Source organism: Trachypithecus francoisi, unplaced genomic scaffold, assembly GCF_009764315.1.
Source record: "Trachypithecus francoisi isolate TF-2019V2 unplaced genomic scaffold, Tfra_2.0 Lachesis_group5, whole genome shotgun sequence".
Lineage (NCBI taxonomy): Eukaryota > Metazoa > Chordata > Mammalia > Primates > Cercopithecidae > Trachypithecus > Trachypithecus francoisi.
The window spans coordinates 33,251,609-33,278,223 of NW_022681470.1; the positions used below are offsets into that span (position 1 = coordinate 33,251,609).

Here is a 26,615-nt window from a genome sequence, read left to right on the forward strand (position 1 = left end):
TCCGTCTCAACAACAACAACAAAAAAAGGGATTTCTGAGACTGACAAGATTGACAGTTTTAGACAAACATAGGAGCAACTGGGACATAGGAAAGGATTAATTATTTGAGTATGGTGAGAATTGATATCAAAATGGACCCTTGGGAGTGACAGAAAGTTTAAAATAAAAAACATGTAGGACTGAAGATTTGAAGCAGCTGACTTCTTTACTAATGCTAATGTATATCAAGTGCTTCCTCTATGCTGGATCCATTGCTGAGAAATGTTCTTTGTTACAGGCTCTCAGACAGCCTGTGCTGTCTGATGCCACACAGGCAATAGGGGCAGAGCCCAGACTAGAACAATGTTTGCCAGCCTACCAAGCCTGCCCTTTCAACGATACCCCATTGGCCAGTTTAGTCTGTGGAATATAAGCTTGAACTTCCCCCTGGTCCTTACTGGACAGGATCTCTGTTGAATGAGTAGGAGGACATCTGACAAGCTTATGGGCTCAGACTGCCTTGGTTTGATTTTCTGCTCCCGCTATCGCTGTGATCTGTGGAAAGATTGGGCTGGAATGGGATTTAGGAAGGGTAAAATGTCCTGCTCAGTAGGTCTGCTCCTTTCCCCAAAGACATCCAGGGAGCATATCTATTTTGAAATGATATTTACACATGAACCATATTTCATCAGTTAAACAAATTGTTTAATAATAGACCAGCAACAGGAACTCCTTTTCAATGTATTTAAAATCTTCTAGGCTCTACAAAAGTTCTCCAGTATGAGTTCTTTTAATTCCTTCAAAAAGACAGTTTTAACTTTGCATTGCCACAAATTCCTGGACTGTGGCTCCTTTCCTTGGAGTTTCAAAGTGTGGGAGGAATTCCACAACCACCTACAACATCTCTGTTACTCTATTTCAGATAGAGGGAAAATGAATTCTAAAGATCAGTGTTGGCATCTTCAGGTTCCCCGTCATCTTGGGGGTGGCACTACACAGAAGTGCAGTTGTGACGAAGAGGCAGCTAGGCTTTAGGGAGTCCATGTGTGGCCGCCTATTCTTCCATATGTGTGTCAACGGAAAGTGCTGCTGTCCTGTCCATGCTGTCCCCAGCCCTGGAACCAGCCCACTCTCACCTCCATTGCTTTGTACACAAGCAGTAGACTGTCTTTAAGAAAATCCTTCCAGAGCCCCCACCTGGAGTTTTCCCTCAATCCCCTTGTTCTCCTTTCTCTGCCTTTTCAATATTGAGCCCCACATTCCAGCTTCATCTCTGCACCTGGCCTCTTCTGTTTGGTCACTTTCTGGAGCCTCAGACTCCCCTTCTAACTTTGTGGTTGATGTCTTTCTGTGTTTAGCTCAGCTGCTTCTTCAATTTTGACTTCTTTGAGGAACTATCCCAAGACTTTCAGAACCTCACTGACTAGGTCAGGACACCTCCTCCTTCCTCTCCTTCATCTCCAATGCCACACCTGGAGATGGGGGAAGGACTGAGCATGTTTCTCGTGGCACAAAGTGTCTGTCAGGGATTCTATGCCCCTTCCATGGTGTAGAGTTGTAAGGACGCTGTTGCCAGCAAGGGATTGTATTTTCAGCCCATTAGGTTTGAGGTGAAGACGTTAACTATTTCTTTCCAATGATGTGTGATCTGTGTCACTTCCAAGCTGGAGTGGTTAAGAAGTGGGCAATCTCTCTTTCCCTACTTAGTAGCTGAAGGCAGTAGACTTCAAGGCTGTAAGAGAGGGTGGAGCCCAGATGGCAGGGGTCTGAGTCACTGAATCACCACTCATCAGCAGCAAGTCTTATACTGGGTCTCAGTGAGCAAGAAATAGACTCTATCATTTAAGTTACTTAGGTTTGGGATTTAGTGTTAGATCAGAGAGCATTTCCCTAGTGTGTCCCCAGTTTCCTCACCTCTAGATGCAGGACTTTCATGGGGATAGGCAGAGCCTAGGGAATACCCCAATCTTGATGTCAGGCTTTTAACGGCACCAGGTAACAGAGACCTGCTGATTTACCTCAATCTGGTTGCTTGCAGTCTGTAATAGTCTTGGACAAGTGGCTTAAGTAGTTCAACTGTCAACCCTTGCATACATAAAAATGACACTATTAATAATATCTAGCTCTGATGCCATGATGCATGGCTAGTGCTTAGTACAGGAATGTAGGAGTTGTTCCATACATACCAATTGTTTTTTTTTTTTTTTTTTTTTTGAGACGGAGTCTCGCTCTGTTGCCCAGGCTGGAGTGCAGTGGCGGGATCTCAGCTCACTGCAAGCTCCGCTTCCCGGGTTTACGCCATTCTCCTGCCTCAGCCTCCCGAGTAGCCGGGACTACAGGCGCCCACCACCTCGCCCGGCTAGTTTTTTTGTATTTTTTTAGTAGAGACGGGGTTTCACTGTGTTCGCCAGGATGGTCTCGATCTCCTGACCTCGTGATCCGCCCATCTCGGCCTCCCAAAGTGCTGGGATTACAGGCTTGAGCCACCGCGCTCGGCCCCAATGGCTACATTAACACTTGATTCTGAAACACTGATGGCCTATCTTAGAGTGAGCTCTGATCTAGAATTCCAGGTGTTAGCTCAGGTTCTAAATACTGAGTGGTACTCAGTGTCATTCCTCAACTACTTTTGAGTAGGAAATCCCAACTGTTTTTCTTTATATTCGTATGCAGTACCTCTGGCCACCAATTGAGTGGGGTTTTCTTTCACACCAAGCAATTCTTCAACTCTGTGGATGACAACTGAATGTCCTGCAATTCAATTCAATTCCCACACTAACTACCTGGGCTTAGTGCAGATTCCACAAGTTAAGGGCTCGGTCCCACAAGATTGCTCTCCCCCAACTTTCAGACACCAATTGCAAATGAAGGATTACCTACAACTTCTCTTCAGCCTGGCTACAAATCTGAGGTTCCTGTAAACCTCCCTGTTTAGGTTCAATCATTTGCTTAGAAAAGATCACATAATTCAGGAAAGCAGATTATTACTAGATTCCTGGCTTACTGAAAAAGTATACAACTCAGGAACAACCAGACGAAAAAAATGCATACGGCAAGGTGTGGGGAAGGGGCACAGAGCTTCTCCATGTGTTCAACAGCCTGGAAGCTAATTGAGCCTCTTCCTTTTGGGTTTTTACGTGGCTGTGATTGATTAAATCATTAGCTGTTGGTGATTAAACTTAATCTCCATCCCTTCTCCCCTTCTTGGAAGTCGAAGAGGTGAGGCTGAAAATTCCAGCCCTCTGACCATATGGCTGGTTTCCCTTATAATCAGTTCTCAGTCTTAGGGCTTTCCAAAAGTCACCTCCTTAACATAAGCTCAGGCGTTGTGATTGAAGGACTTTGCTATGAATAACAAAAAATACTCCTTTCACCTTTGTCTCCCCTATCACTTAGGAAATCTTGAGGGTTTTAGGAGTTCTGTGCCAGTACCTGGGATAAAGACCAAATATAGTCACCACTCTCTCTGTATGACTGTGTTCTGCATCCATGGATTCAACCAACCTCTAAAATAAATAAATAAATAAACCTGAACTGAAACTGTGCAGGATTTTTTTCTTGTCATTATACCATAATCAATATAGTTTAACAACTACTTACATAGCACCTACATTGATTTAGGTATTGTAAATAATCTGGAGATGATTTAAAGTATCCAGGAGAATGTGTGTAGGTTATATGCCAATACCACATCATTTTATATAAAGGACGTGAGCATCCTCAAATTTTGGTCTCCTCAGGGGAGTGTCCTGGAACTCATTCCTTATGGAAACTGAGGGCTGACCATGCATACTTCTTATTATAAACCACAATGTCATAGCCTTCTTTTAGCTAGGATGAAAAGGTGGGCAGTGAACTACAGTTTCTCTCACTCTTTTTCAGTCATAATTTTTTTCTTCCTGCTTGCCTTCTGGCATCAAATTATTGATTCTCAGTTGGTGCTCAGCCCAATGCCCGGTTCTTAATGCACACATGAGTCTTCCTCATGGAAATGTAATTTCTTTGGATTCCTTTGACGCACACTTACCAAACTGAGGAAGGTAGCAGTGTGCAAGAGGAAGGCAGCAGTGTGCAAGAGGAAGGCAGAAACAGAGCATTAATATGGCATTTGTTCCTGGAATATCAATTCGACTCAAGGTTAATTAATGTCAAAATAAGTATGGACAGTTTGTATTGTAGAGTAACATGCATGTTTTATTCATTTATTTATTTAAAATAATGAAACATGAGATTTTCTCTCCTTTGTCTAGGGCTGCTTCCTGGACAGTTGGAGAAACACTGCTCTAAAATCTGTAATGCCCCTTGCTGAAGTAGAGAGATTTTTGCTACCCATTTTAATGCTATAATTTAGATATCCATCTCACCTCACGGCACGCACTCTACCTGGGACATTTTGGTGGTGTTATTTTATTTTCTCTTCTCCTCTGGAGTGGATAGTTGAGTAATTGAAAACAATTTAGGTGGGGAATACAATAGGGCAATCAGCCCTGGATAAGAGAGTAATTCTAGAATATTTGAGAAAAATTGCTCACATTTTTCTATTAGTCAAAAAAAAAACAAAAACTTTACCCAACTCCTAATGAATACTAACAATAGAAATGGTAGATAAAATCAATCTGATAAGGAATAAAATAAAATTGCACATTTACACATGAATTTACATATGAAAATTTTGTCCTGGGAAAATTGGACTCAGTAGCAATAATTATTGCAAATGAGAATGCCCAACAGTTGAAGCTGTAATTGATAAGTCTCATGTGAACAAAAGCTGAGAATTGCTTTGGATGAAAATTGATTTTAGTAAAATAAACATACAAATAGAAAACAATGAAAATGCTTAACCACATCGATAGGAATTGATCAAAGAAATAACATGACTTAATACATTTCCCTCTTGAAATATAATTAGTTTTGGAAAAATGCTGATTTTGTGATTTCTTTTTATTTCTAAATCAATAAATTTCAAATTTTAGTGTGCATTTTTGTAATGTGAGGTAAAATTATTTCCAAGGACCAAAAATGGTGGCATTGAAATGATTTAATGGGTCAAAATGATGAGATAAAAATTAATCAAAACAGTGGGCCAAAGTATTCTGAACCTTTGGCTTGCATGTGGAAGTTTTCCGGTAAAAGTTAATTAATAACCACAATCCTCATGAGTGTCTCTGTGCCACCCACTATACAATGAAGTTCCCATGTAATATGTCATGAATCCTTTGGATAATCTGTGTGATAGATGTTAGCACCTCTCTTTTGCAGATACAGAAACTTTATGTCAGCCTGTTCATATAGCTCATCTGAAAAGACCCAGCTTTTTACGGGTCTCTCTCCTAAGCCTTCAATACATTTTACCCCACTGCCACCCACCAGCCACCATTCTTGGATAGCTTGAAACCCTAGGGCATCATCATTCATTGCCTCAATTCAGTTAAGTAAATTGTGGTTGATTACACTACTGTTCCCAACAATTTGCTCCTATCCCTGTAGGAAGATTATATAATCATGTCTATTGCTATGTGACTTCTTGTAGTTTCTTGCCCTGCCTCAATGACATCTGCCTTGGTTGTTCATGACTTACTTTGGCCAATAGAAAACAGGTAGCGATGACCTGTGCCAAACCCATGCAGAAACTTTAACAGTAATTGCATGGTTTGTCATTGCTCATTTTCCCTCTACACAGGGTCTCTCAACCTCACTATTAACATTTTGGACCAGATAGTTCTTGTTGCTGGTGGAGATGGAGTCTGTCCTATGCATTGGAAGATGTTAAGCAGCATCCCTAGTCTGTACCCACTAGATGACAGCAGTATCTGTCTCTCAGTTGTGACTACCAAAAATGCCTGGAGATACCGATAAAGTATTCCCTGGGAGGTGACATCATTTCTGGTTAAGAACCACTACTCTACCACAACAGTGGTATGTCCCATAAGAGCTGTTCCTTTATCTTCCATTCCAGGATTTTTTTTTTTAAAGTGGAGTGCCAACTCACAGCTACATGTAACATGTATGAAAAATCAACCTTTTCTCTTATCTTTGAGATTTTTGGGTTGGTTGTTAGCACAACATAATCTAGTGAAAGCTGACTAATACAGACATGTAGAGGAAAGTGCAGGATACATTAGAGATGGTCATATCTTATTAATTTTTTAATTAGATGAAAATGAAATATTTTAATAGATAATTATTAATAGACTATCAACTCATAGCGGTTATTAGTATAAAAGTCAGTATCAGTTAAATAGACAACATAACATTTATTTATCTTGTATGATTCCTTCTAAATGGGATTAATGTGTTGGGGAAATGACTGGGTTTCCATTTATATTTGGTTGGCTCTTTGTCTCTTAGATTTTAAAGGGGGCATGTTGGATCTGGGGAGCAAGGGTAGTAGGAACAAAAGCTTTTGGGGAATCTGTGGAAGATACTCTAGCACTGGCAGAAGTGGGACTTTCCCTGACTGCTGCTGTTGGCTGGGCTACATTTCTTGGAGGCATTGGACCCTCACTCAATAGAGACTTTAGGAAAAGTCCCAAAAAAGATCTTTCCATTACTCCAGAGGAATTACTGAGTTGTCCTCACCAGGAAAAGTCTGGTTTTGTCATGCTGGGGGTCAAATCATGGCATGTATTTACACCCTTCACGAAAAGGCAGTGCAGTGTGGTGACCATGAGTGAGAGGTCTGGAAACGGGCAGTTCTCTTCCAGGCAAGTAAGTTCAGTTGCTTGACTCTATGCTTTGGTGTTTCCATCTAAAAATGGGAATCTTAGTGGAGCTATATCACAGGTTTGTTGTTGAATTAAATGAGATAATTAATAGATTTACATTGATGCTACACTGGGAATGTGGTATGTGCTCGATAAATGCTGGCTACTACTGTTACTAGTTGTAAATGGGGATGAAAATGGGCTACATTTCTTGGAGGCATTGGGCCCTCACTTAAGACAGGAAAGCCTGGTTTTGTCATGCTGGGAGTCAAATCATTTGAAAATGGGGATGATAGAGGCACCCACCTCACAGGACTGTTGTGAGGATTGAATCAATTAGTATATATGAAGTGGTCAGAACAGTGTGTAAGTAAACATTTTTATTATTGCTAATACTATTACCATCTCAGGGAAATCACCACATTTTAAAATTCTAGTGCAGTACCAAATTTAAAAAGCTGCTCTCATGTAAGTGTTTTCATACTAATGCCATGTGTTCTATATTTGAGTTGCAAAATACGTGATAATGCTACAGATGCATAGGACATCTTTTCCCCTATAATAGCAAATCTCTAAAACTCTTCACATACTACCTCTGTTTCTGCACATCAGTGTTTTAATAAAGTCACATTTGAATATATGGCTTTCTCTAAGGACCAAAATAAATGTCATAGGTGCCCACTTCTAATGTACACTTGAGTCTCTGTTATATTTATAGGAAGTGAGCACTGGCTGTCTTTTATAAATGAGAAGATAGAATGTTAGAAAAGTGTTGGACTGAAAAATAAGCGAATCTCATTTTACAGATAGCTCAGAGAAGTTCATTAACTTGCCCAACGTCAGGCAGCCACTGAATGGCAGAACAGGGACATAATTGTTTATTTGGTGATAGAGTATTTGATTTATTGAGGCCACCTGGGCTGATGGAGCTGGAACTTTAAGCCAGCTAGGTGCTCCATCCAGCCCGGCTCTGAAGGGTCCCCTCAGAGTCTAGGTGAGATGGCCAGTGGAGAGTTCGGGCACAGAGCAGCGCCTAACCACCACCAAGCAATGTCACACAATCTTTTAGTCTTTGGGCACTCGCAGGATGTAGATAGAAGAATACTGTATTCAAAATTAAAAGACCCTAGACTTACCCCTGGCTCTATCTGCCCACCCCCACCACATCTACTGAGGTATCATCTGCCCATAGCAACCTTTTTTAGTACACAGTTCTTTGAGTTTCAACAAATGCTTACAGTCATGCATCATCACCACAACCAAGATAGAGAATAGCCATGTAAGCCTCAAATCTCTTTGTGCTTTTTCTATTCAACTATTTCCCCAACCTTCAGCTCTTAGTAACCACTGATCCATTCTCTGTCCTCAAGGCTTTGCCTTTTTCAGAATGTCATAGAAATGGAATCGCACAGTTTGTAACTCTTTAAGTCTGGCTTCTTTCACTTAGCATAATGCACTTGAAACTGTTTCTGGCTGTGTTCCCATTGTCTGCAGGTCTGTGGGCAAGTAGTTTAACCTCTTTCAGCCTCAGTGTCCTCATCTGTAAGATGGGCATTAACACTTGCTTTGCATTCACGTTGTTGTGGTTAGAAAGAAAGAATGCATACAAATGTGGATTAAGTAAGAGGAAATGCAAGTGTACAAATGTACTCATTATTTTTGTTATGAAGTTGCCTTTTGAAGAGATTCCAGGTGCAAAAGCAATCCTAATTGAAATATAAACCCTGCAGAGCCTTTGTTTGTCTGATGAGCAGGGCAGAACCCAGCATCACTGTTAAACTCTACCCCAGCCAAAGGGCTCCACAAGCTAATTCCAAGCCTCAAAATCTTACAGAAAACACTTACCCAATAGGGACTGCCACCAGGGAATGTAGATCTCTGGCATATTGCTTTCACCATACTGCTTCCCCGAGGTGCTGGGAAACCTAACCTGTCTATGACATACTTTGATCTATTTGGATGGAAAGTAGCTTTTAAAACATGACCATTAACACTGCTAATAATATATAATGGTAATTGTGTTCTGGAAAAAATATGAATATCTGACATACGGAGCACCAAACAGTTCCACAAGAAGATAGGGCTTGTCTTGGCTCAAAAAGCACAGGGAGGAGGGTGAAATCCAGATTTTCATTTCCTTCTTAGTGTTATGTGATTCTGAGTTATAGAACACATATGACCAACATATATTCCCTGGGCATTTTTGCTGGGATGTGGAACCTGGGAGGTCAGTGTCTGATACTGCCTTCCCATCCAATTGACAAATGGCTGGCAAACCAGCCAGACAGGTGAAGACAGTGCATAGCCAGAGAAGGCAAAAAAGCTGGGCAGGGATTTAGGAGACCTGATGCTACGTCTGGCCCTGCCATTAACTGTGTGACTTTGTACTTGTTCCCTTACCCATGAAAAAAGGGGGCTGTAGTAGATTACCCTGAAGGAATCACAAGTTACACCCGAAAGATGGAGCCCGACTCCCATCTCTGAGCACCAGAGTAAGGGGAGCAGAAAGCAGCAACCCTGAGCCTCGGAGTGAAATCCTTCAGAGAAGCTCCCTGTTTCCAGCACTAGCTGAATAAGATTCCAATAAACATATTGCTGAAATGTTTGTTTCCGGGTGTCATTTTAGACTGCAAGTAGCTAAAACAGATCTGGCTTCTATATATAGATTCCGCATTTGGTTGTGTTCTAGGAGGCTTTTATTACTACGCTCCCTGGCTGGCTCCCAGCTGAGCTTTTCCTTCAAGGGATCAGATTTTGGAACCAGAAAGTCAAAGAGGATCAGTGACCATATTAAGGGGCAGCTCTCTCTCTCTCTCTCTCTCTCTCTCTCTCTCTCTCTCTCTCTCTCTCTCTCTCTCTTTCGCTCTCGCTCTCTCTCTCATTCTCTGTCTGCTAATGCTGTATACTGCAGGTGGATGCCAGCATGGACTGGCTCCTCTCTTTGTGCAAAGACTCTTAATAATAATGATGACAAAGCTAATGAAAACTGACCAGCCCCACTATGGGAGTAAATACAAGCAAAACACTCCTGACATCCTGGGCTTAAAGGAAACATCATATAATTTGGGTTGAAATGAAGTGCAGATGATCACAAACAGCCCATTCTTTAGATAAGAGGACCCAGGAACCTCTGTGGATAGAAATAAAGGAAGGAGCTATGAAGAATGGGTTTCTTTGGGGGAGTGGGTGTCTGAATTTTACTCATGAATTCTCCAGGGGAAGATATGCTGGAAATGAAAGGTGAAAGAAGGAAGGTGGAGGTGGAAGTTAGAGGCAGAGATGCAGGGAGGGAAAGCGGAGGGAAGAGGAGTTCCCTTAAAGAGACAATGTTGAAGCCTTGCAATCGGATTTTGTAAAACGTGTCCAGTCACTAAGAGATAGTTCCCTACTGTGTGTCCTTTGTTTTCTGTGCATAAAATCTAACCTCGACCCCATATTATGGTGTCTTTTCCCTTCACCTGCCTCTGAGATTTCTTTATATTTAATCATCATGGATCTAACTGCCTTCCTGGTCTCCATATTTTTGTGCCTCACCTCTTTCTAGTTTTTCTTCCTCCCTGTTTCATTCTTCCCTCTTCTCTTCTCTACTTCTCTTTTCCAGTTCTTTCTCCTCCCAGAATCTTCTTTTTCCTAGTCCTCCTACCCTCCCCCTTCCATTTTACCCTTTCCTCCTCCATCTCTCCCCTCCCCCTCGCCCCACTCCCTTCCCCTTTCCCTCTTTCCCCACGCCTCCTTCTTTCTTCTCTTTTCTTCCCCCCTTACCCCTGTCTGTCCTTCTCCCCTTCTTTTCTCTCTCCCCTTTCCCATCTCCTCATCCCCTCTCCTCCCTCTCCTTGCTTTCCTCTTTTCCCTTTCCCTCCCTTTCCCTCTCCGTCCTGGTCCTTGTTTATCTGTAAGCTCCAATTTCTTGTCTTATAGATTTACCTGCAGAACAAGACACCGCTCCTCTTGCAAAAAAACTGTTTAAGAAATCCATATCCTCTCCCTTCATTCCTTGGGCATTTCAGAAATGATATTCCTCCCCCAACTACCCCCGTCAAAATAAAATGAATCCAGCCAGCTCCTGCTGTGTGTCCTTAAATCCATTCCCTCTAGCTTCGCTGGTTTGAAAGCCTGTACCCTAGAAGGGGCCTCCTGCATTTGCTGGCAACCCTGCTCAGTCTGATCGCCACAGATAGTGCTTTGGAGTGAAAAAAAGGGGGAAAAACCCTCTCCTTGGAGATTTCAAAACAGATTCGACCAGCTTTCAAGTCTGTGCACTTGCGGAGTGGCAGGGTTTGGGGAAGAGGGGTAGGGGACTTGGGGTGTGGGTGTTTGTCATAAACAAATAGCAACAGAATTTATGTCTATATAAATTTGGGTTTCCCTTGGCATGTCTGGTGTCTTTCTCCCTGGCATCGAGGGTGGGTGCTGTGCAAGCCTGACTTCCCTCACACTTTTGCTCGGGGGTGTGTATGTGTGATGGAATTGAGGAGGGGGTTGCTGTGTTTTTGATCTGATTCACTTGACAGATTATTTGAATCCAGCCCACCTTTCCGCACATGTCAAACAGATGGGATCATTGTTAAAAGCCTTGAGAGAGCCGAGGCTGAGCGGTGGGTAAGGCAGGGAGGGGGAAGAGAGGAGGGGGGCTGAGGAGGGAGGGGGCACCTTCTAGTAGCTTTGTGTTTTTCACACATTGGAACTGACAGGAGCCCTTCTTCTCCGTGGGGGGGGGGGGGTGTTGCGGGTATGGGGCTGATGAGGGGTGGGATGGAAAGGAGAGGGAGGTGGGGTGTTGGTGGGCAGGGTTATGATGTCACAGCAAAAGTTACAACAGGAGGAAAACACAGAAATGGTTCAACATTTTTTTTTTAACTTGGGACTGCCAAGAGCTGAAGGAGAGTGGTGAGCAAAGGAATGAAGGGAGAGAGAGAGAAACTAAACTGGAAGCTTGAGTTTTGTGTAGCTTCTTGAAACCTTATGAATGGATTGCTAGAAGCTGAGAGCCAGGAGAGACCTATAGGGGATGCAAGATCCCTTACACATTAAAAGGGGGAGAAAAGCAGGCGGAATTCTTCTTCCTGGCTGTGTTATCCCTCCTTCCTGAAATGAATGGTAGGAAACCTTTTTCTGAGGGTTATGGGGTGGCATGCGGGAGGGGGAAGTTTACTTCTTTTCTTACCTGAGTATCTTCCCTTTACTTGAACTAAACCTCCTGTCTTCCTTCCCTCCTTTCTTTTCTGCTTCCTCTCTCTTTCTCCCCTCTGCTTTCCTGGCTTTCTCTATATCCCCCTCCCCAGAGCCCTAATCTTTATTCTTGAGCTGCTTCAGAAAGAGAGGGAGAGAGAGAGAAAACTGAGTCAAAAGTGAAGGGAAGGAAATAGGGCAGTCTAGGATTGAGGGGTATCTGCCTAGTAATATCCACGTGCCTGAGTTGATGTCTTCTTGGGGGACTTGCATCGAGGCTCCAGTGGATGCTACATAAGGAAACAGGACATACTGGGAATGAGGTGTTTAAGATACAGCATTTAGAATGCAAACAAGTCAGTTCTTAGTTGGGGTAGAGGAGTTTAGAAGATGATGAGGAGACTCAAGGCAGAAGAGGCAGTGTGATCTTACTCCAGAGTATGTGGACTGCATGTTTTAGATGTGGGCAACACAAGCAGTGACTTTAAAAGTGTAAGTGATTTTTCTTATTATGTGAATGAAGGACACCATGCGTTTCTCTACTGTTTCGTACCACCTGTGGTCAGACATCCTTACTTGTGTTAAGACTTCAGAACCATGCCGTGTGTTTGTCCATGTGTACATATGTGTATTTGTGTACATGCACATGCTCTTGGCGGGTGGGGACCCTTTGAGAAAGCCTTTATCGAGGCATTTAGGCAAACATTGCATAGGTTAAAATTATGACATTTTCTTCCCCATCCTTTCCATCCATTTCAAATCAATTGGAAACATGGTTGCCTGGGTCTAGCTGTTCATTTTGGTAAATTACTTATTTTGAACATCTCATTTGTTTATTTGCTCACTCAGCATATGGTGACTTTTAGTAACTTGAGATTGAGAAACTTCTGAAATAAAAAGGAGATCTATGTAGTATGAATTCATGGCATTTCCATTTAATACTTCTCACAGCAGGATACTTGATTTCTCCTTTCTCCTATGTCCGATTTAAAGTGAATTTAAGATATTGTTCTTTTAAATCCCAAATTATCGATCAAAGTAAGAAAAAATACTTCATTTGTTTTGTTTGTGACAAAACAAAAGAAAGATACAAGGGATCCCTGAAAGGTTAGTGTGGGCTTGTTAGGCAGTAGGTAGATCTGTTTACAGTAAGTGTGTGTGTGTGTGTGTGTGTGTTTGTGAGAGAGAGAGAGAGAGAGAGAATACACACAGAGAAGAGTACTCCAAAACAGTATTGATTCTTTGCTATTGATTGTGTAGGCTGCAGCTGCTGAAAGAGAAAGCCCGAGATGTTTACTTGGGAAACCAAGAGTAGTGTCTGTCCCCTGTGCCTTGGTGAGGTGGGGAGGTTTTCAGAAGGAAGGAGGGGACAGGGAGGAGTAGGTGGAGTGATGCATTGAACTTACTAGCTTTGACATCATCATTGTCTTTAAATGAAAAACAAAACTAAACAAAACAAAACAAGAAGATATTTACAGGCAGAGAGAAAGGGAACCAAGGGGAGCAGGAGAGACTGGAGAGAACAGGTCCCCTGAAGTATATACTCTTCTTTTTGCTCTTTTCTCGATCTTCCCAGGAACCCATAAGACTCCCAGAAGGTGAAGTTAAGAGCTCCCAGACTCGTAAGGTTATTAGAACAGCAAACTGGCACCCCAAAGAACTTTACGGAGACTTGCAACCTACCAACAAGTTGGATGAGGGATTAAAATCCTTCAACAACCAACAACCCCAAGCATCAAACTGAAGGAAACATTCTAACCCTCACGGACAGACTGGAAGCTGGATGGGGACCTGACTGAGGACATCTGGAGAATGAAAGTTAAGTACCAGCTTGGATTTTTGTGCCCCTAGATTATTTTTGCATTTTAAAATAAGAAGCATCAAATTGCATGTCTCTGTGTAAAAGTTCTAGCAATTTGTTTTAAGGTGAACTTATTCTGGCTTAAGAACTACAAAAAGAGAAGGTAATTCATAGGGAAGGAAGAAGAGAAAGATATGAAAATTAGAGAATAAGATTATTTTGAATGACTTCAGGTAGCGAGGAGTGTGTGTTTGTGAGTGTGTATTTGAGAGACTTGCCTCATGCCTGTGGGTCTCTCTTCTAGTATCAGTGAGGGGAGGGATTATTGAAGAAGAAGGAAAAAAAAAAAAGAAATCCGAGCTTTCTGGGAAGAAATTCAAAGGAACCAAGAGAAATTAAGTTCGTTCTGCAAGGACTAAAATAGAGCAAGAGGAGAGAGGTCAAGGGAGAAGCGTGCAGGAAGCACACAAGCCGGGGAGGCATAGAAGCCACGCTGGCAGAGTGGCCAGCACAGGTAGCCAGCAGAGGCATTATTGGGGCTATTTGAAAAAGTTTGGTCTGTGAACAAAACAGTTTCCCTGGTGACTGCAAATCCATTGCTAGCTGCCTCTTTCTCATCTGTCCATCACTCTGGTGTGGTACCCAGAAGTTGACTTCTGGTTCTGTAGAAAGAGTTAGGGGAGGTATGATGTGCTTAAAGATCCTAAGAATAAGCCTGGCGATTTTGGCTGGGTGGGCACTTTGTTCTGCCAACTCTGAGCTGGGCTGGACACGTAAGAAATCCTTGGTTGAGAGGGAACACCTGAATCAGGTGCTGTTGGAAGGAGAACGTTGCTGGCTGGGGGCAAAGGTTCGAAGACCCAGAGCTTCTCCACAGCATCACCTCTTTGGAGTCTATCCCAGCAGGGCTGGGAACTACCTAAGGCCCTACCCTGTGGAGGAGCAGGAAATCCATCATACAGGACACAGCAGACCAGACACTAAAGGAAATGCTGTGAACCTGACTGAAAATCCAGCAGGACTGAGGGGTGCAGTTGAACAGCCAGCTGCCCCATGGGTAGGGAATAGTCCTACTGGGCAATCTGAGCTGCTGGGAGGTGATGACACTTATCTTGGCAATCAAGGATCCAAGGAGTCTCTAGGTGAGGCTGGGACTCAGAAAGGCTCAGCCGTGGCTGCCACCACTGCCACCACCATTTTCACAACCCCGAAGGAACCCAAACCAGAGACCCAAAGGAGGGGCTGGACCAAGTCCAGGCAGCATCGCCAAGTGTGGAAGAGGCGGGCAGAAGATGTGTGGGGAGACTCTGATATCTCTTCACATTTCCAACCTTGGTCCAAGCATTCCCTTAAACACAGGGTCAGAAAGAGTCTACCGGACAAAAGCAACCAAAATGGTGGAGAGGACCCCTACCGGGAAGCAGAGACCTTTAACTCCCAAGTAGGACTGCCCATCTTATACTTCTCTGGGAGGCGGGAGCGGCTGCTGCTGCGTCCAGAAGTGCTGGCTGAGATTCCCCGGGAGGCGTTCACAGTGGAAGCCTGGGTTAAACCCGAGGGAGGACAGAACAACCCAGCCATCATCGCAGGTAACACCCCTCTCCTGGGCTTTCTGAGATCCTGAGGGTTTGGCTGGCTTTATTTCTGATGGGTTAGATATAGGGAGCGAGGATGGGAAGGGGACCCAACAGGAAAGCCGGAAAGGGCTAGCCAGGGAGAGGGGGAAGGGCCGTTAGTAATCAGCACAGCAGGATTCCAGACACCATCAAAAAGGAGATAGTGACTCTAGCCATATCAGCCTCTGTACCTTGTATTGATCTCATGTGCTTCTACACATTGTACTTGCACTTAGGAGACTTTAGCTCTCTTACCTCTGTTTGAAGTCATAGAGCTCCTTGGTTCTTTGCCAAAAGAGAAGGGGTGTCACACTCCATTGCTGGTAGACCAGTATGAAATACCCAGGCAACCTTGAAGACAGATGAGAATCCAAGGACCTGAGCAATGAGTCATGCCTGGGTTGGTCCAGGCGGTGAGGAAACAAGGCTGCTAGGTACACAGCTGTCAGGTCCTGCCTGGATTCCTTTTCTCTGAGTGCCCTGGATCTTGGCAGAAAGATACCCTCTGGTCCAGGTCCTGGAGTTCCCTTCACTTTGTCCCAGCAATCAGGTGTCCAGCTTAGGAACAGTAGGGTCCACTGGAAAAAGTGAGCACTTATAAGCCAAGATCCCGACTTCTAGGCCTGCTGTTGTTGTAAGGACCTAAAAAATGAAATCTTGTATAACTCCATGGTTTTGATCAGGAGCACTTGTCTGGGAACATGACCCACATTTGTTTTCCACTATACACAGATCTTGGTTTTCATGGAAAGTCACCCAGAAGGGCAAAGAAAAATTAGGTTAAGAGTGACTGTTTCCTGTTGCCTTACTGGGAAGGTTGTAATGAAGCAAGGGGTCATGGATTAGACATGATATTTCATCATTTAGTACCTTATCCTTTTGAATTCCCCATGACAGAACCTAACACAAAGCAAGGTGCATAGTAGAACCATATAATCTGCTCAATTTGAATTATCCACAGTGCCCTTTCATGTTTTCCAGTTCCATTATCTTGATAGGGAAACTGAGGCAATAAAAGGCATGCAATGCAGGCTGGGAATAGAACTTCAGGACACTTGAATGGCTTGAAAAATTTCCAAATTAAGAAAAAATTCTCAGGTTACTGGATGCCTGCAAGAAAGTTTCAGACTAAGGAAAGAAGTCGGCAAGGAGGGAAGCTCTTTCAAGGGGGGTGTTGCTGGAACATCCCTTCCGGACACTCTGTCTCCCCCTCTTTGGCTGTGATTTCTTTTTCGGAAGCTGGGATTCCCAGACACCAAGCATCCTCAAGTCTTGTGGTTTTGCTGTATTTTATTTTTGGGTGGGAGAGGGGGTGGGGAAAGGGGAGAAAGAAGGGTTGGGCTGTAAGTTAGGTGGGGGAAGAGAAAGAGTAGAAGGAAATCCTTATTCTGGGGCCAAATGGAAGAAATAATGAGATGATTATCTGATCAGAGTTGGCAGCTCCACAGTTTCTCCCAGATGACATCTTCGTGCTGCTTAATCTTGCTTCCTAGTACCCATCTGCCAGGGAAACTGTGTGCTTGCAGTCTAGACTAAGACCCACGACTCTGCTTACCCCTCCTCTTGCAGTAGCAACATAAAGACCTGGGATCAATTCCCTGGCTGAAAAAAATGAGAGAAAGATCCAATAGGAGTCTATGTGGGAGGCTCTAAGGGGCTACTGCTTTGGGTTACTAGAGGCCAAACCTGGGGAAACTTGACTCCTGTCCTGTCCCTCTTGTGTCCTGTCTGATGCTCTGCATAGAGGAAAGTAGTGTCATGATTTGATTCCAGTTACAGCATTTCTTGTGGCACCTCCCTCATCCCCACCCCAGGACGTCTTTCTCCCTTGCCCACCTGTCCACTGCCACCAACCGCTGCCAACACTGCCACAGCACCCACTCAGATCCTTCTCTAAAGTGCCCATCTGAACTTTTTTAACTGTAAGCATGTAAAATTGGGCAGGAAATCTTTTGCAAACTGTCTAGCTTCTGAGTTTTCCTTCTCTTCAAATCAAAGTATCCCTTGTGGTGTACTGACATTTCCCTCCTTAGGTCTACAGCAGAAAGGTTGAGGGCAGGGAATGCCCAGGGCTATCTCATCTCCACCTACCACTCTGTATTTTTCTTTCAATTTCTGTACATCAGAAAATATTCAGTAAAGATGTAGGGTAAAGGTCTGGGAAAGATGGAGGTTGGGAATATGGTTTCATTCTTTAGGATTCTAGCAACAGGGCTCCTGAGGGCTTGGGCATCCTTGTGTACTCACTGTTTAGCTGCTTACACTTCACCTGTGGTCTCCATGCCTGAGAACCATAATGTTGCCAAAGGCATATGCCCTAATCTAGTCATGCCTATGGAAAGACCAGACCATCTTCCTTCTCTTCCATACAGCACTTGCCCCTGAGCTGGTCATTGTCTATTCCTAGGATGGTTGGCCTTCACCTATGCAGAATGACAATAGAATCATGTCTCTGGGAGCCACATACAATTCAGCAATTCTGTTGTTCCACTGGGAATGATCCAAGGTGCTGCGAGACTTGGCCCCTACACTTTTTCAACAGCTCTCAAAATGTAGCTTCTGTCTACTCAACTTAAACCCAGTTTCCCAATCCTTAATCTACCCAATTTAGGGCATTTTTTTCTTCAACAGAGACTTCAAGCAATGCAGCCATAGCCATTTACAGAGGAACATCCCCTCCCCAGTCCCAGATGCGGGTGTCTTAGAGGATACTTTCTACACAGAACACTAGGTGGCAGTGTTGCTTCATTCACAGGAGAGTAGGCAGCCACGTAGTGGGGAATGTCTGATTTCTTGGAGGACTGTCCTGCCCTGGCTCTGTGCTGTATGTATTTAATTGTCCTCTCCCAGAATGTTGTTCGTAGGCATCCCTTGGGGTCAGCTTTATGCAAGTGTTTTTTGCGGGGCTTATGTGAAAGGGCAAAAGTGTCATTTTTGGGGTTGTGACTAACTTGCACTTTAGCAAGTGGTAAAGAAAAGAAAATTGACTAAAGTTTCCCCTCTCCCTCCCCCACTCCAAACTCCCACATTCTTCCAAAATAGAAAGTTGAATTCCAGAATGAATTGCCAGAATACATTTATTTAGAGTTGAGGACAGCACGGAGCTCACAGGCCTTGGGTGCTGAACATCTCTCTTGCCCTTGGAAGGGGAGACATGGTACCTGGGTCCCTGCAAGATAGATCTTCTGAAGCGGCCTATTTCCCATAACTGAGACAGAGCAACCAAGGTGTAGGAGAGGACTGTGTACAACTGCTCCACTGTAGAGTCCTCCATAAGAGTCGCTAGGAAGGGGCTTGGCAGTTCAGGGCCATGTAGCCACCTAGGAGTAGACTGAGATCAGGAGCCCACTTGGTTGGGCCATTGGAACTGAGTACTGGACGTAAGCCAAATTCTGTCCCATCCACGTGTGTAACTTTTAAGCTCCGGCACCCAACCCCGAAACCATCCTGTTCCTTTCCCTCCTTCTCAACTTCCTTTCCTCTCTTTCAACCCCAACATACACAAAAGAGAAGATTTTAATAGGTTCCTCCTCACCCGTAATTGATTTCAAATGTTCCCTGAAGTTGCCCAGCTGAGTAACCACCTGCAGCTCCAAGTTGCAGGAGACTGAGTCACTAAGTCCATGGCAGAATTGGAGCCTGAGCCCAGGATTCTTCATTCAACAAATATTTATTGAGTGCCTTCCATGCAAAGCACGGCAAGGCCCTGTGGGGAGCACAAAGATGTCTAAGAAACTGTCCCTGACATGAAGACAAGTTTTCCTCCTCTGAGGATCTGAGCATTAGAGTATATGCTTGTGTAGAACTTGGGAGGCAGGCCGACCCAGCATCAGATTCCATCTCTGATGCTTATCAGGGCTGTGGTCTTTGGCAATCCATTGAACTTTTCTATGCCTTGGTTTCCTCAAATGGAAAAAGGAGAAAAATATATGTGTACAAAACATCATTCCATTTAAACAAAAATGAAAAAAGCTCCAGAAAATGAAAAATAAGATGATGTCTTGCAGAGTCGTTATGATACTTGAACAAGTCATGTATGTAAAGTGCCCACCACAGGGCTTGGCCATTGTGTTTACTCATAGCCTGGCAGGAGCTAAGAGTGGGAGGCAATCATTACTGGGAGCAGCAGGTTAACCTGCTCATCTTTGGTTCTAACCCACTAACCTATCATTTTTCCTTAGGTGGAATATTCACTTTAATTTCTTAGGAATTCAGTTTACTAAATTGTAAAACAAGAATGATGGTAAACAGACTTTTTTACCGCACAGTCTAATGTGTTGTAAATGCAATAGAATCAGAGGCCCCAAAGGGGTCATTTATTTTATTTTAAAAAATCCATTCTTTTTAGCCTGAGCAGTACTATTTTGAATAAATTGGACAATGGTGCTAAAGTTTTTTGGAGGCCATAAAACCTTTTGAAAATCTGATGAAAGCTTTGTCCACTCCCTAGAAAAATGAACATGTTCACATAGTTCACACAACATTCAGAGCTGTATTAGTCTGTTCTCAAGCTGCTGAAAAAGACATACCTGAGACTGTGTAATTTATAAAGGAAAGAGCTTTAATGGACTCACAGTTCTACATGGCTGGGGGGGCCTCACAATTCCACATGGCTGGGGGGGCTCACAATCCCACATGACTGGGGAGGCCTCACAATCATGGCTAAAGACGAACGAGGAGCAAAGTCATGTCTCACACGGTGGCAGGCAAGAGAGCGTGTGCAGGGGAACTCCTATTTATAAAACCATCAGATCTCATGAGACTTATTCACTATCACAAGAGCAGCACAGGAAAAACCCGCCCCCCGTGATTCAATTACCTCCCACCAGGTCCCTCCCACAACATGTGGGAATTATGGAAGCTATGACTCAAGATGAGATTTGGGTGGGGACACAGCCAAACCATATCAAGACCCTCAAGACCCTTCACGATTTCCTGATGGCCAGGGTCTGTTGACATTATGTATAAAACCCATTGTTTAAGGCCTATATTGATAAGTGTTTTTTTTTTTTTGACATCTGAGAAATGAGATTTCACAGAATGCTGAAACATCCCCTTCTCCCAATAAGGGAGATTTGTACACAAGGTGGAAGGTGTCATCCACATAGAATATGGAGCTTCATAGAAGGCAGATTCACATAGATGTGAAAAGAATATAAAAGGCAGGCCATGTGTGGGATCTCTCCCTTTATCCAATAGGACTCAGTGACAGATGAAGAGACAAATCTATACTTTTCCCAGAATCTTCCAGAAGATGAGGTTTGCACAGTCATCTCCTTAGTTGCTTCTTCCTATATCACAGCAAGGTTTGAAAGAGTGTTCATCCTCCAAGAATCCTGTGGAATTGTGCAGTTCCCTCCACATTAGAACCCTGCTCCCTGGTTAGGATCCACATGTGCAGCAAAGTCATGGCCACCTGCCCTAGGCATGGACGACACATGAATGTGAGGGCTTGCTGTTGGTTTCTGGGGATGGATTTACCCACAGTGATGAGTACGAGTTGCATGAGTTGTCTTGTGTGAATAGGGCATAGCCCCTGATGGTTGTAAATTAGCATCTCTGTATAGAAGGTTTTATCATGTGGCTATATGGCCCCCAAGAAGAGAGGAACATGGAGGGACTGTATGGTATCTGGTTTAAGAAGTAAAACAGACTGTGACTATGACCCTTCTTACAGCCTGTGGCCATGCCCCTCATCCCTATGGGAAAGTAATTTTCTCTATGTCTCTGCCTCCAGGGCTCTTCATGTGTGGTTTCCTAGGGTGCATATTGCTTCCTGCCTTATTTGTTATGTGCATGTCTCATTTCTATCCACCAGTAATTCCTCCAGAGCCAAACGCATGTCTGATTAACTTTTGTCATTCCAAAATATCTAGCACAGTATTAGAGACTCTCAGTTATGTTTGTAGAATAGAAAAAATGGAAATTGAGACTGCTGACTGCCCATTAGGGATGAATAAAAGGGTGGGAGGAACTTTCTGAAACTGGAGTCTCTTTGTGGGATCCACAGCAGTGGCTTTCAGATTCTGTTTTTGCTGCCTACTGAGGTGTCTTCGTAGCTTCTGAGGGGAAATCACTGAGTGCAGGGTTCCCTTTCCACCTTCAATAGGAGCATCCCTCCCTTACCTGTTTCATGTGAAGGAGGGGCTTAATTACTTTAAGGAAGTTTAAACCCCACAACTCTAGAGCGGGGGTTGGCATGTTATGGCCTGTGGGTCACATCAGGTCTAAAGCTGAAGCTTGTTTTTGTAAATAAAGTTTTATTGGCACACAGCCACACCCATTTGGTTATGTGTTCTCTGTGGTGACTTCCCTGCTAACTGGTGGAGGTAAGTAGTTGCAAAAGAGACCTTTTGGCCCACAAAGCCCAAAATATTTACTGTCTGGCCCTTTGTAGAAAAAGTTTGCCAACTCATGCTTTAGAACATTGCTTCTCAAACTTCAATGTGAATAGAGATCAGCTGAGACTATTCTTAAGATATCTGCCATGACAATGCACCTGGCAGCAGGTGCAATGTAAGTACGTCTTGCACACTGCAGGGAGTTTCATGGACCAGGGACCCCGGGCGCTGTGCTCTGAAACACATCACTGCATTTGCACTGAGGCCACAGATCCCTGGGGTGGCATGGATAAAGGCAGACCAGTTCCTGAGAGACAGTCGTTGACTTTGGCTGAAGGACTCAAAAAGGCCTTGCAGGAAATTCCTTAGACTGCACTGTAGTCAACAACACTTCCATCCCACCTTCCTTCTCTCTCTTTTTTTTTTTTTTTTTTTGCTTCAGAGTCAGACTTGCAGCAATGACTGATGGCTCTCCTAGCCTTTTCAGGATCTCTCTATATTTCCTCAGAGTTGTCTCCCCCAGTAAGATCCTACATATTTAATCCTGTATTGGCATCTACTTCTTGTGCTAACACAACTACCTTATGCAAATGCAGATTTGGGTTCAACAGGTCCTAGGCAGCCTGAGATTCTGCATTTGTAACAGGCTTCAGGTGCTGTTGCTGTTGCTAGTTTGTGGACCATGATTCAAGTTGCAGGACTCTAGACTCTTGAGTCCAGGCTCTTGAGTCCAGGGCAGAAGACAGCAGACTTTTCCTGTAAAAGGACAGATAGTAAATAATTTAGGCTTCTTGGGCCATGCAGTCTCTGTTGCAAAAAATTAAACTCTGTTGTTATAATGTGCAAGCAGTCATAAATGATATGTAAACACATTTCTATGCCTGTGTTCCAATAAAACTTTATTTACAAAAACAGATGGCAAGCTAGATTTTTCTCATGAGCAGTAGTTTGCCAACTGCTTTTTCCACCGTGCTTTTGTGCTTTCCTTTCTAGTTTCACGCTATGAAAAATAACTCCAACAGAGAGACTATGGCACTATCAGTGGTAGGGGCATACGTTTTGTTGAAGTATAAACAAAACTTCCCAGATATTTCTTGCAGGAAACAAGTCATGCTAGTTTCTTGGTATGAGCACTCCAGGTAGAGTTTATATTTATTTCTTTCCTTTTTTTTTTTTTTTTAAAGAAAAGAAGCATACTGAGCTGTGACTTTTAAAGAAAAAAAGCATACTGAGATGTTCACATGTTTAAAGTGTACAAATAATGTCTTTAGTATTCTTACAGACTTATCTCAATCTATTATCTCAATTATCTCAATCAATTATCTCAATCTAATTTTAGAATATTTTAATGGCACCTGAAAGAAATGCTGTACCCATTAGCCCTACCCACTTCCCTCCCCTCCTTTCCAAATTCACCATAGCCATCACCATTGGCAACCTACTCTTTATCTCTATACATTTTGCCCATTCTGTGCATTTCATAAAAATGAGATTATACAATATATGATCTTTTGTGCTGACTTCTTTCACTTGAGGCTTATCCATGTTGCAGCATGTATTGGCACTTCTTTCCTTTTTATTGTTAAGTAATATTCCATTCATATACTACATTTTGTGTATCCAATCTTCAGTTACTGGATATTTTGGTTGTTTCCACTTTTTGGCTTTTGTGAACATTGTGTACAAGTGGATATTTTTTCTATGTCTTTTGGTTAGATACCTAGGAGTAGAATTTCTGGGTCCTATGATGACTATATATTTAACATTTTGAGGCCCTACCAGACTGTTTTCCAAGGTGGTTGCACAATTTAGTAATCCCCATCAATGCATGGAGGCTTGGTTTTATACCTCTGACCCTCTAAAATGAAATGGGGGCTGGGCACAGTGCCTCACGCCTGTAAATCTAGCACTTTGGGAGGCTGAGGCAGGCGGATCACTTGAAGCCAGGAGTTCAAGACCAGCCTGGGAAATATGACGAAACCCCATCTCTACAAAACATACACAAATTAGCTGGATGTAGTGGCATGCACCTGCGGTCCTAGCTACTCAGGAGGCTGAGGTGGAAGGACCACCTGAGCCTGTTCAGGTCGAGCCTGCAGTGAGCTGTAACTGCCACTGCATTCCAGCCTGGGGGACAGAATGAGAACCTGTCTCAATAAAATAAAGTGATAAAATAAAGTAATAAAATAAAATGGGCTTCTGTGACATCACTGGTGAGTATGGTTTGGCCACTGCCAGCATCTGAGAGCACCTCAGTGGTCTTGGAGAAATGTGCCATTATTGTACAATGAGAAGAGACGTCTGGGGCTCTGATGCTGAGGCCTCTGCAATCGCAGGGAGTCCTTCCTAGGTGAAGTGGGTTCTCTCACCAAGCTTCCTCTTCTAGCTCCTTGAAGGTATCCTAAGATGGGCTTTTGCTTCTCTGAACCTTCACCTTTGGCCTGAAGCATATTACTTCCTATTACCTGCAACCTGGCTGAATCCTCAATGCTAGGCATACAGGAAACACTTAGGCACTTAGAAGTCACGGTGTATCAGATTCTGATGCAGCAGCACCTTCAGAAAGAAAAAGAGAAGAGAAACCAAGGGGAGAAGGGAAGATGAAGCTCACATAGCTCACATAGCCATGAACTTTCTCCTAGATTCCAGCTCTATGTCTGGCCCCAGCTGGGTTCTTTGGCAGACTGTTCAGGGTTTGGTGTCTGACTCACAGGGTTAGATCTGGGCCTTTGGGGTCGTCCAGTTGTTTGGGGTGCAGGTGGGGGAAGGAGAATCACTTCCAGGCAGTGGCGTAGAGGGATTTTCTGTAAGAATGGCCTGTGATTATCCTATTCACCACACTCCAGCTTCAGTGCCTGGTACATGTTACTGCCTTTCCTCTCCTCATTCCCCAGTTTTCATTTACTGTAAAATATACTATTCTTGGTCCTTTGCATCTCAGGGAGACAATGCAGTGGATGAGGCTTTGACTGACCAAGGTGGCACCATTACTGCTCACCATCAATCCTCTGGGAGCTGTGTGTTCTTTCTCAGACCACAGGAATGAGATGGAAACCCACAGAGACTCTCGGTGTAGTTCTCGGGGTGGAGCAAAGATTGTCAGGTTGGAAATATTCAGGAGTGACAGAGGCAGGGTTGGAAAGTAGGAATCACTTTTGGCAGGCCAAATACATCCAACTATTCTCTTGTCAGCAGCAACAATTTGTCCTTCCTCACCTCCTGCCTCCTCCTTTGTGCACTTCTTTCTTGTTTCTTTGGGCTGACCATGTGATTCACTCAGAATGTGTGTGCCAGGAGGTCTGACTCCTCTTTCCTGTTCTAATCTATGCCTTGAGGAGGCTAAATAAACACTTTATTTGGTGTTTACTAACAGAAGGGCAACACCTTAGTTTGGCTCCTGAACCTGTATACCCTGCACATCCATTAGCTTCAGTTGCTAATGTCATAAACAAGGACACAGATTCCGTACTTCTGCTCTTAAGTACATGGAATTACGTTGCTCTGGGGGCTCATCAGATCAGTTTCAGCTCACATCATACACCCCCTTGCCCTAGCACCTTCCAGAAAGCATAGTTCTATGCTAAGTTTGTATCCAAAAAATAACAGCATCGTTTCTTTCCCATGTTTACTACCTGTCTCAAAACAATCTTCCTCCTTGGATTTTTAAAAGAGAACATCCAGTAAAGAAAACTCAGTGGGCAAACAAAAACATCCTAGTTCTCTTTATGAGTCAGAATTGAGTGGGGAAGAAAAGTGGTTCTGCCCAAATATAAAATGTGGAAACTGGAACCCAAAGTCTCAGAACATTTGAAGTATTGCCATGGCAACTGGTTAGGCTATCAAGACGAGCAAGTATGGCTCATTTCTACATTAGAAATCCAGTTACCTAATCAGAGGGAACATTGCAGAGCCTATAAGTTAATCAGTTAATGAGTCATCATTCCAGTGGTGACTCAGCATTTGCTAACTTTCCTACAAATAATTGCTCTACATTCTGGGCAGGTTATAAAAGTAGTTTAGTTCTATTTGTTCATTCATTCAATATTTATTGAGCTTCTATTAAGTGAAATATCAAGGCTTTAACCACACGTTGGGGAATCAAGAACTACTAAGGCAGGAGTTGTGCCTGGAAGGTGCTCAGAGTTTAGGCCTATAAACTGTAAACAAAGTATTAAATTTGTTTTAATAACAGATTATATGTGTATATGTAAACAGATTATTACAGCCTGGCTACTGAGAGTGACTGGTCCTGCCTGGATAAACCAAAGGATTTCTTGAGGCTAGGGAAGGAGAGCTGGTAACCAGAGAAACAGAAAGAGTACTGGGAAGTAGCAGAATTAGGGCAAAGAGAAAATGACAGAGTTTTCAAAGTGTCAAATGGCACAGGAGCACCAAATAACACATCAGGCCTAAAGTAGGTGCGTTGGATTTACCAGTCAGGAAATCATGGATGACTTTAGGGAGAGCAGTTTCACACCTCAGTTGTGGGTGCATCCATATCACATTAAGTAGAGATATAAATGAGAGGTAAGGGAGTGAGGGAGTGAAGACAGGGAGCAAAGTCTATTGCACTCTATGCAGAAACTCGGCTGTGATGGAAGGGGCAGAGGAGATGTCAGAAGTAGATATGGGTTCAGAGATTTTATTTTAAATTCAGAAAGATCCAAGACTCAAGGTCTTGTATTAAAGAACTGGTCATCTAAAGTAGGAGACAGCATAAACACAGGAAAATGATGGTAGATAAAGTAACAGAAATGTAAAGCATGCAAATGCAAGCTCAATCACTCTAAATAAACTATTGCATAAATTTTCCTTTGACAAGTGGTTCTGTAGCACTTACTCTGTGCCAAGCATTACTGCAGTCTGTTTACAAATATTAACTCACATGCTCCCCAGGACAACTCAAGGAAGAAGACGGAGAACCAGAGCATAGAGAGAAACAGGATACTGTCTAAGGTCACACAGTTGGTGCAGGCAGAGCCAAGATGTGAACCTGGACGTTTGT

General features: G+C 43.4%; 1 protein-coding gene across 3 annotated transcripts in view; it reads left to right on the top strand.

Annotated features, from left to right (window-relative positions):
- The window catches only part of PAPPA2 (pappalysin 2), a 636,503-nt gene that overhangs the window by 322,755 nt on the left and 287,133 nt on the right, over positions 1 to 26,615 (top strand). For 2 of the 3 annotated variants that reach the window (XM_033198866.1, XM_033198868.1), the window contains exons 1-2: positions 11,529 to 11,780; positions 13,429 to 15,242. In XM_033198866.1, coding sequence (XP_033054757.1) covers positions 14,339 to 15,242 — 904 coding nt within the window. In that variant the 5' untranslated portion in view covers positions 11,529 to 11,780; positions 13,429 to 14,338. Of the gene's footprint in view, positions 1 to 11,528; positions 11,781 to 13,428; positions 15,243 to 26,615 lie in introns of those variants that run through there. The other variant, XM_033198867.1, reaches the window with a different exon arrangement.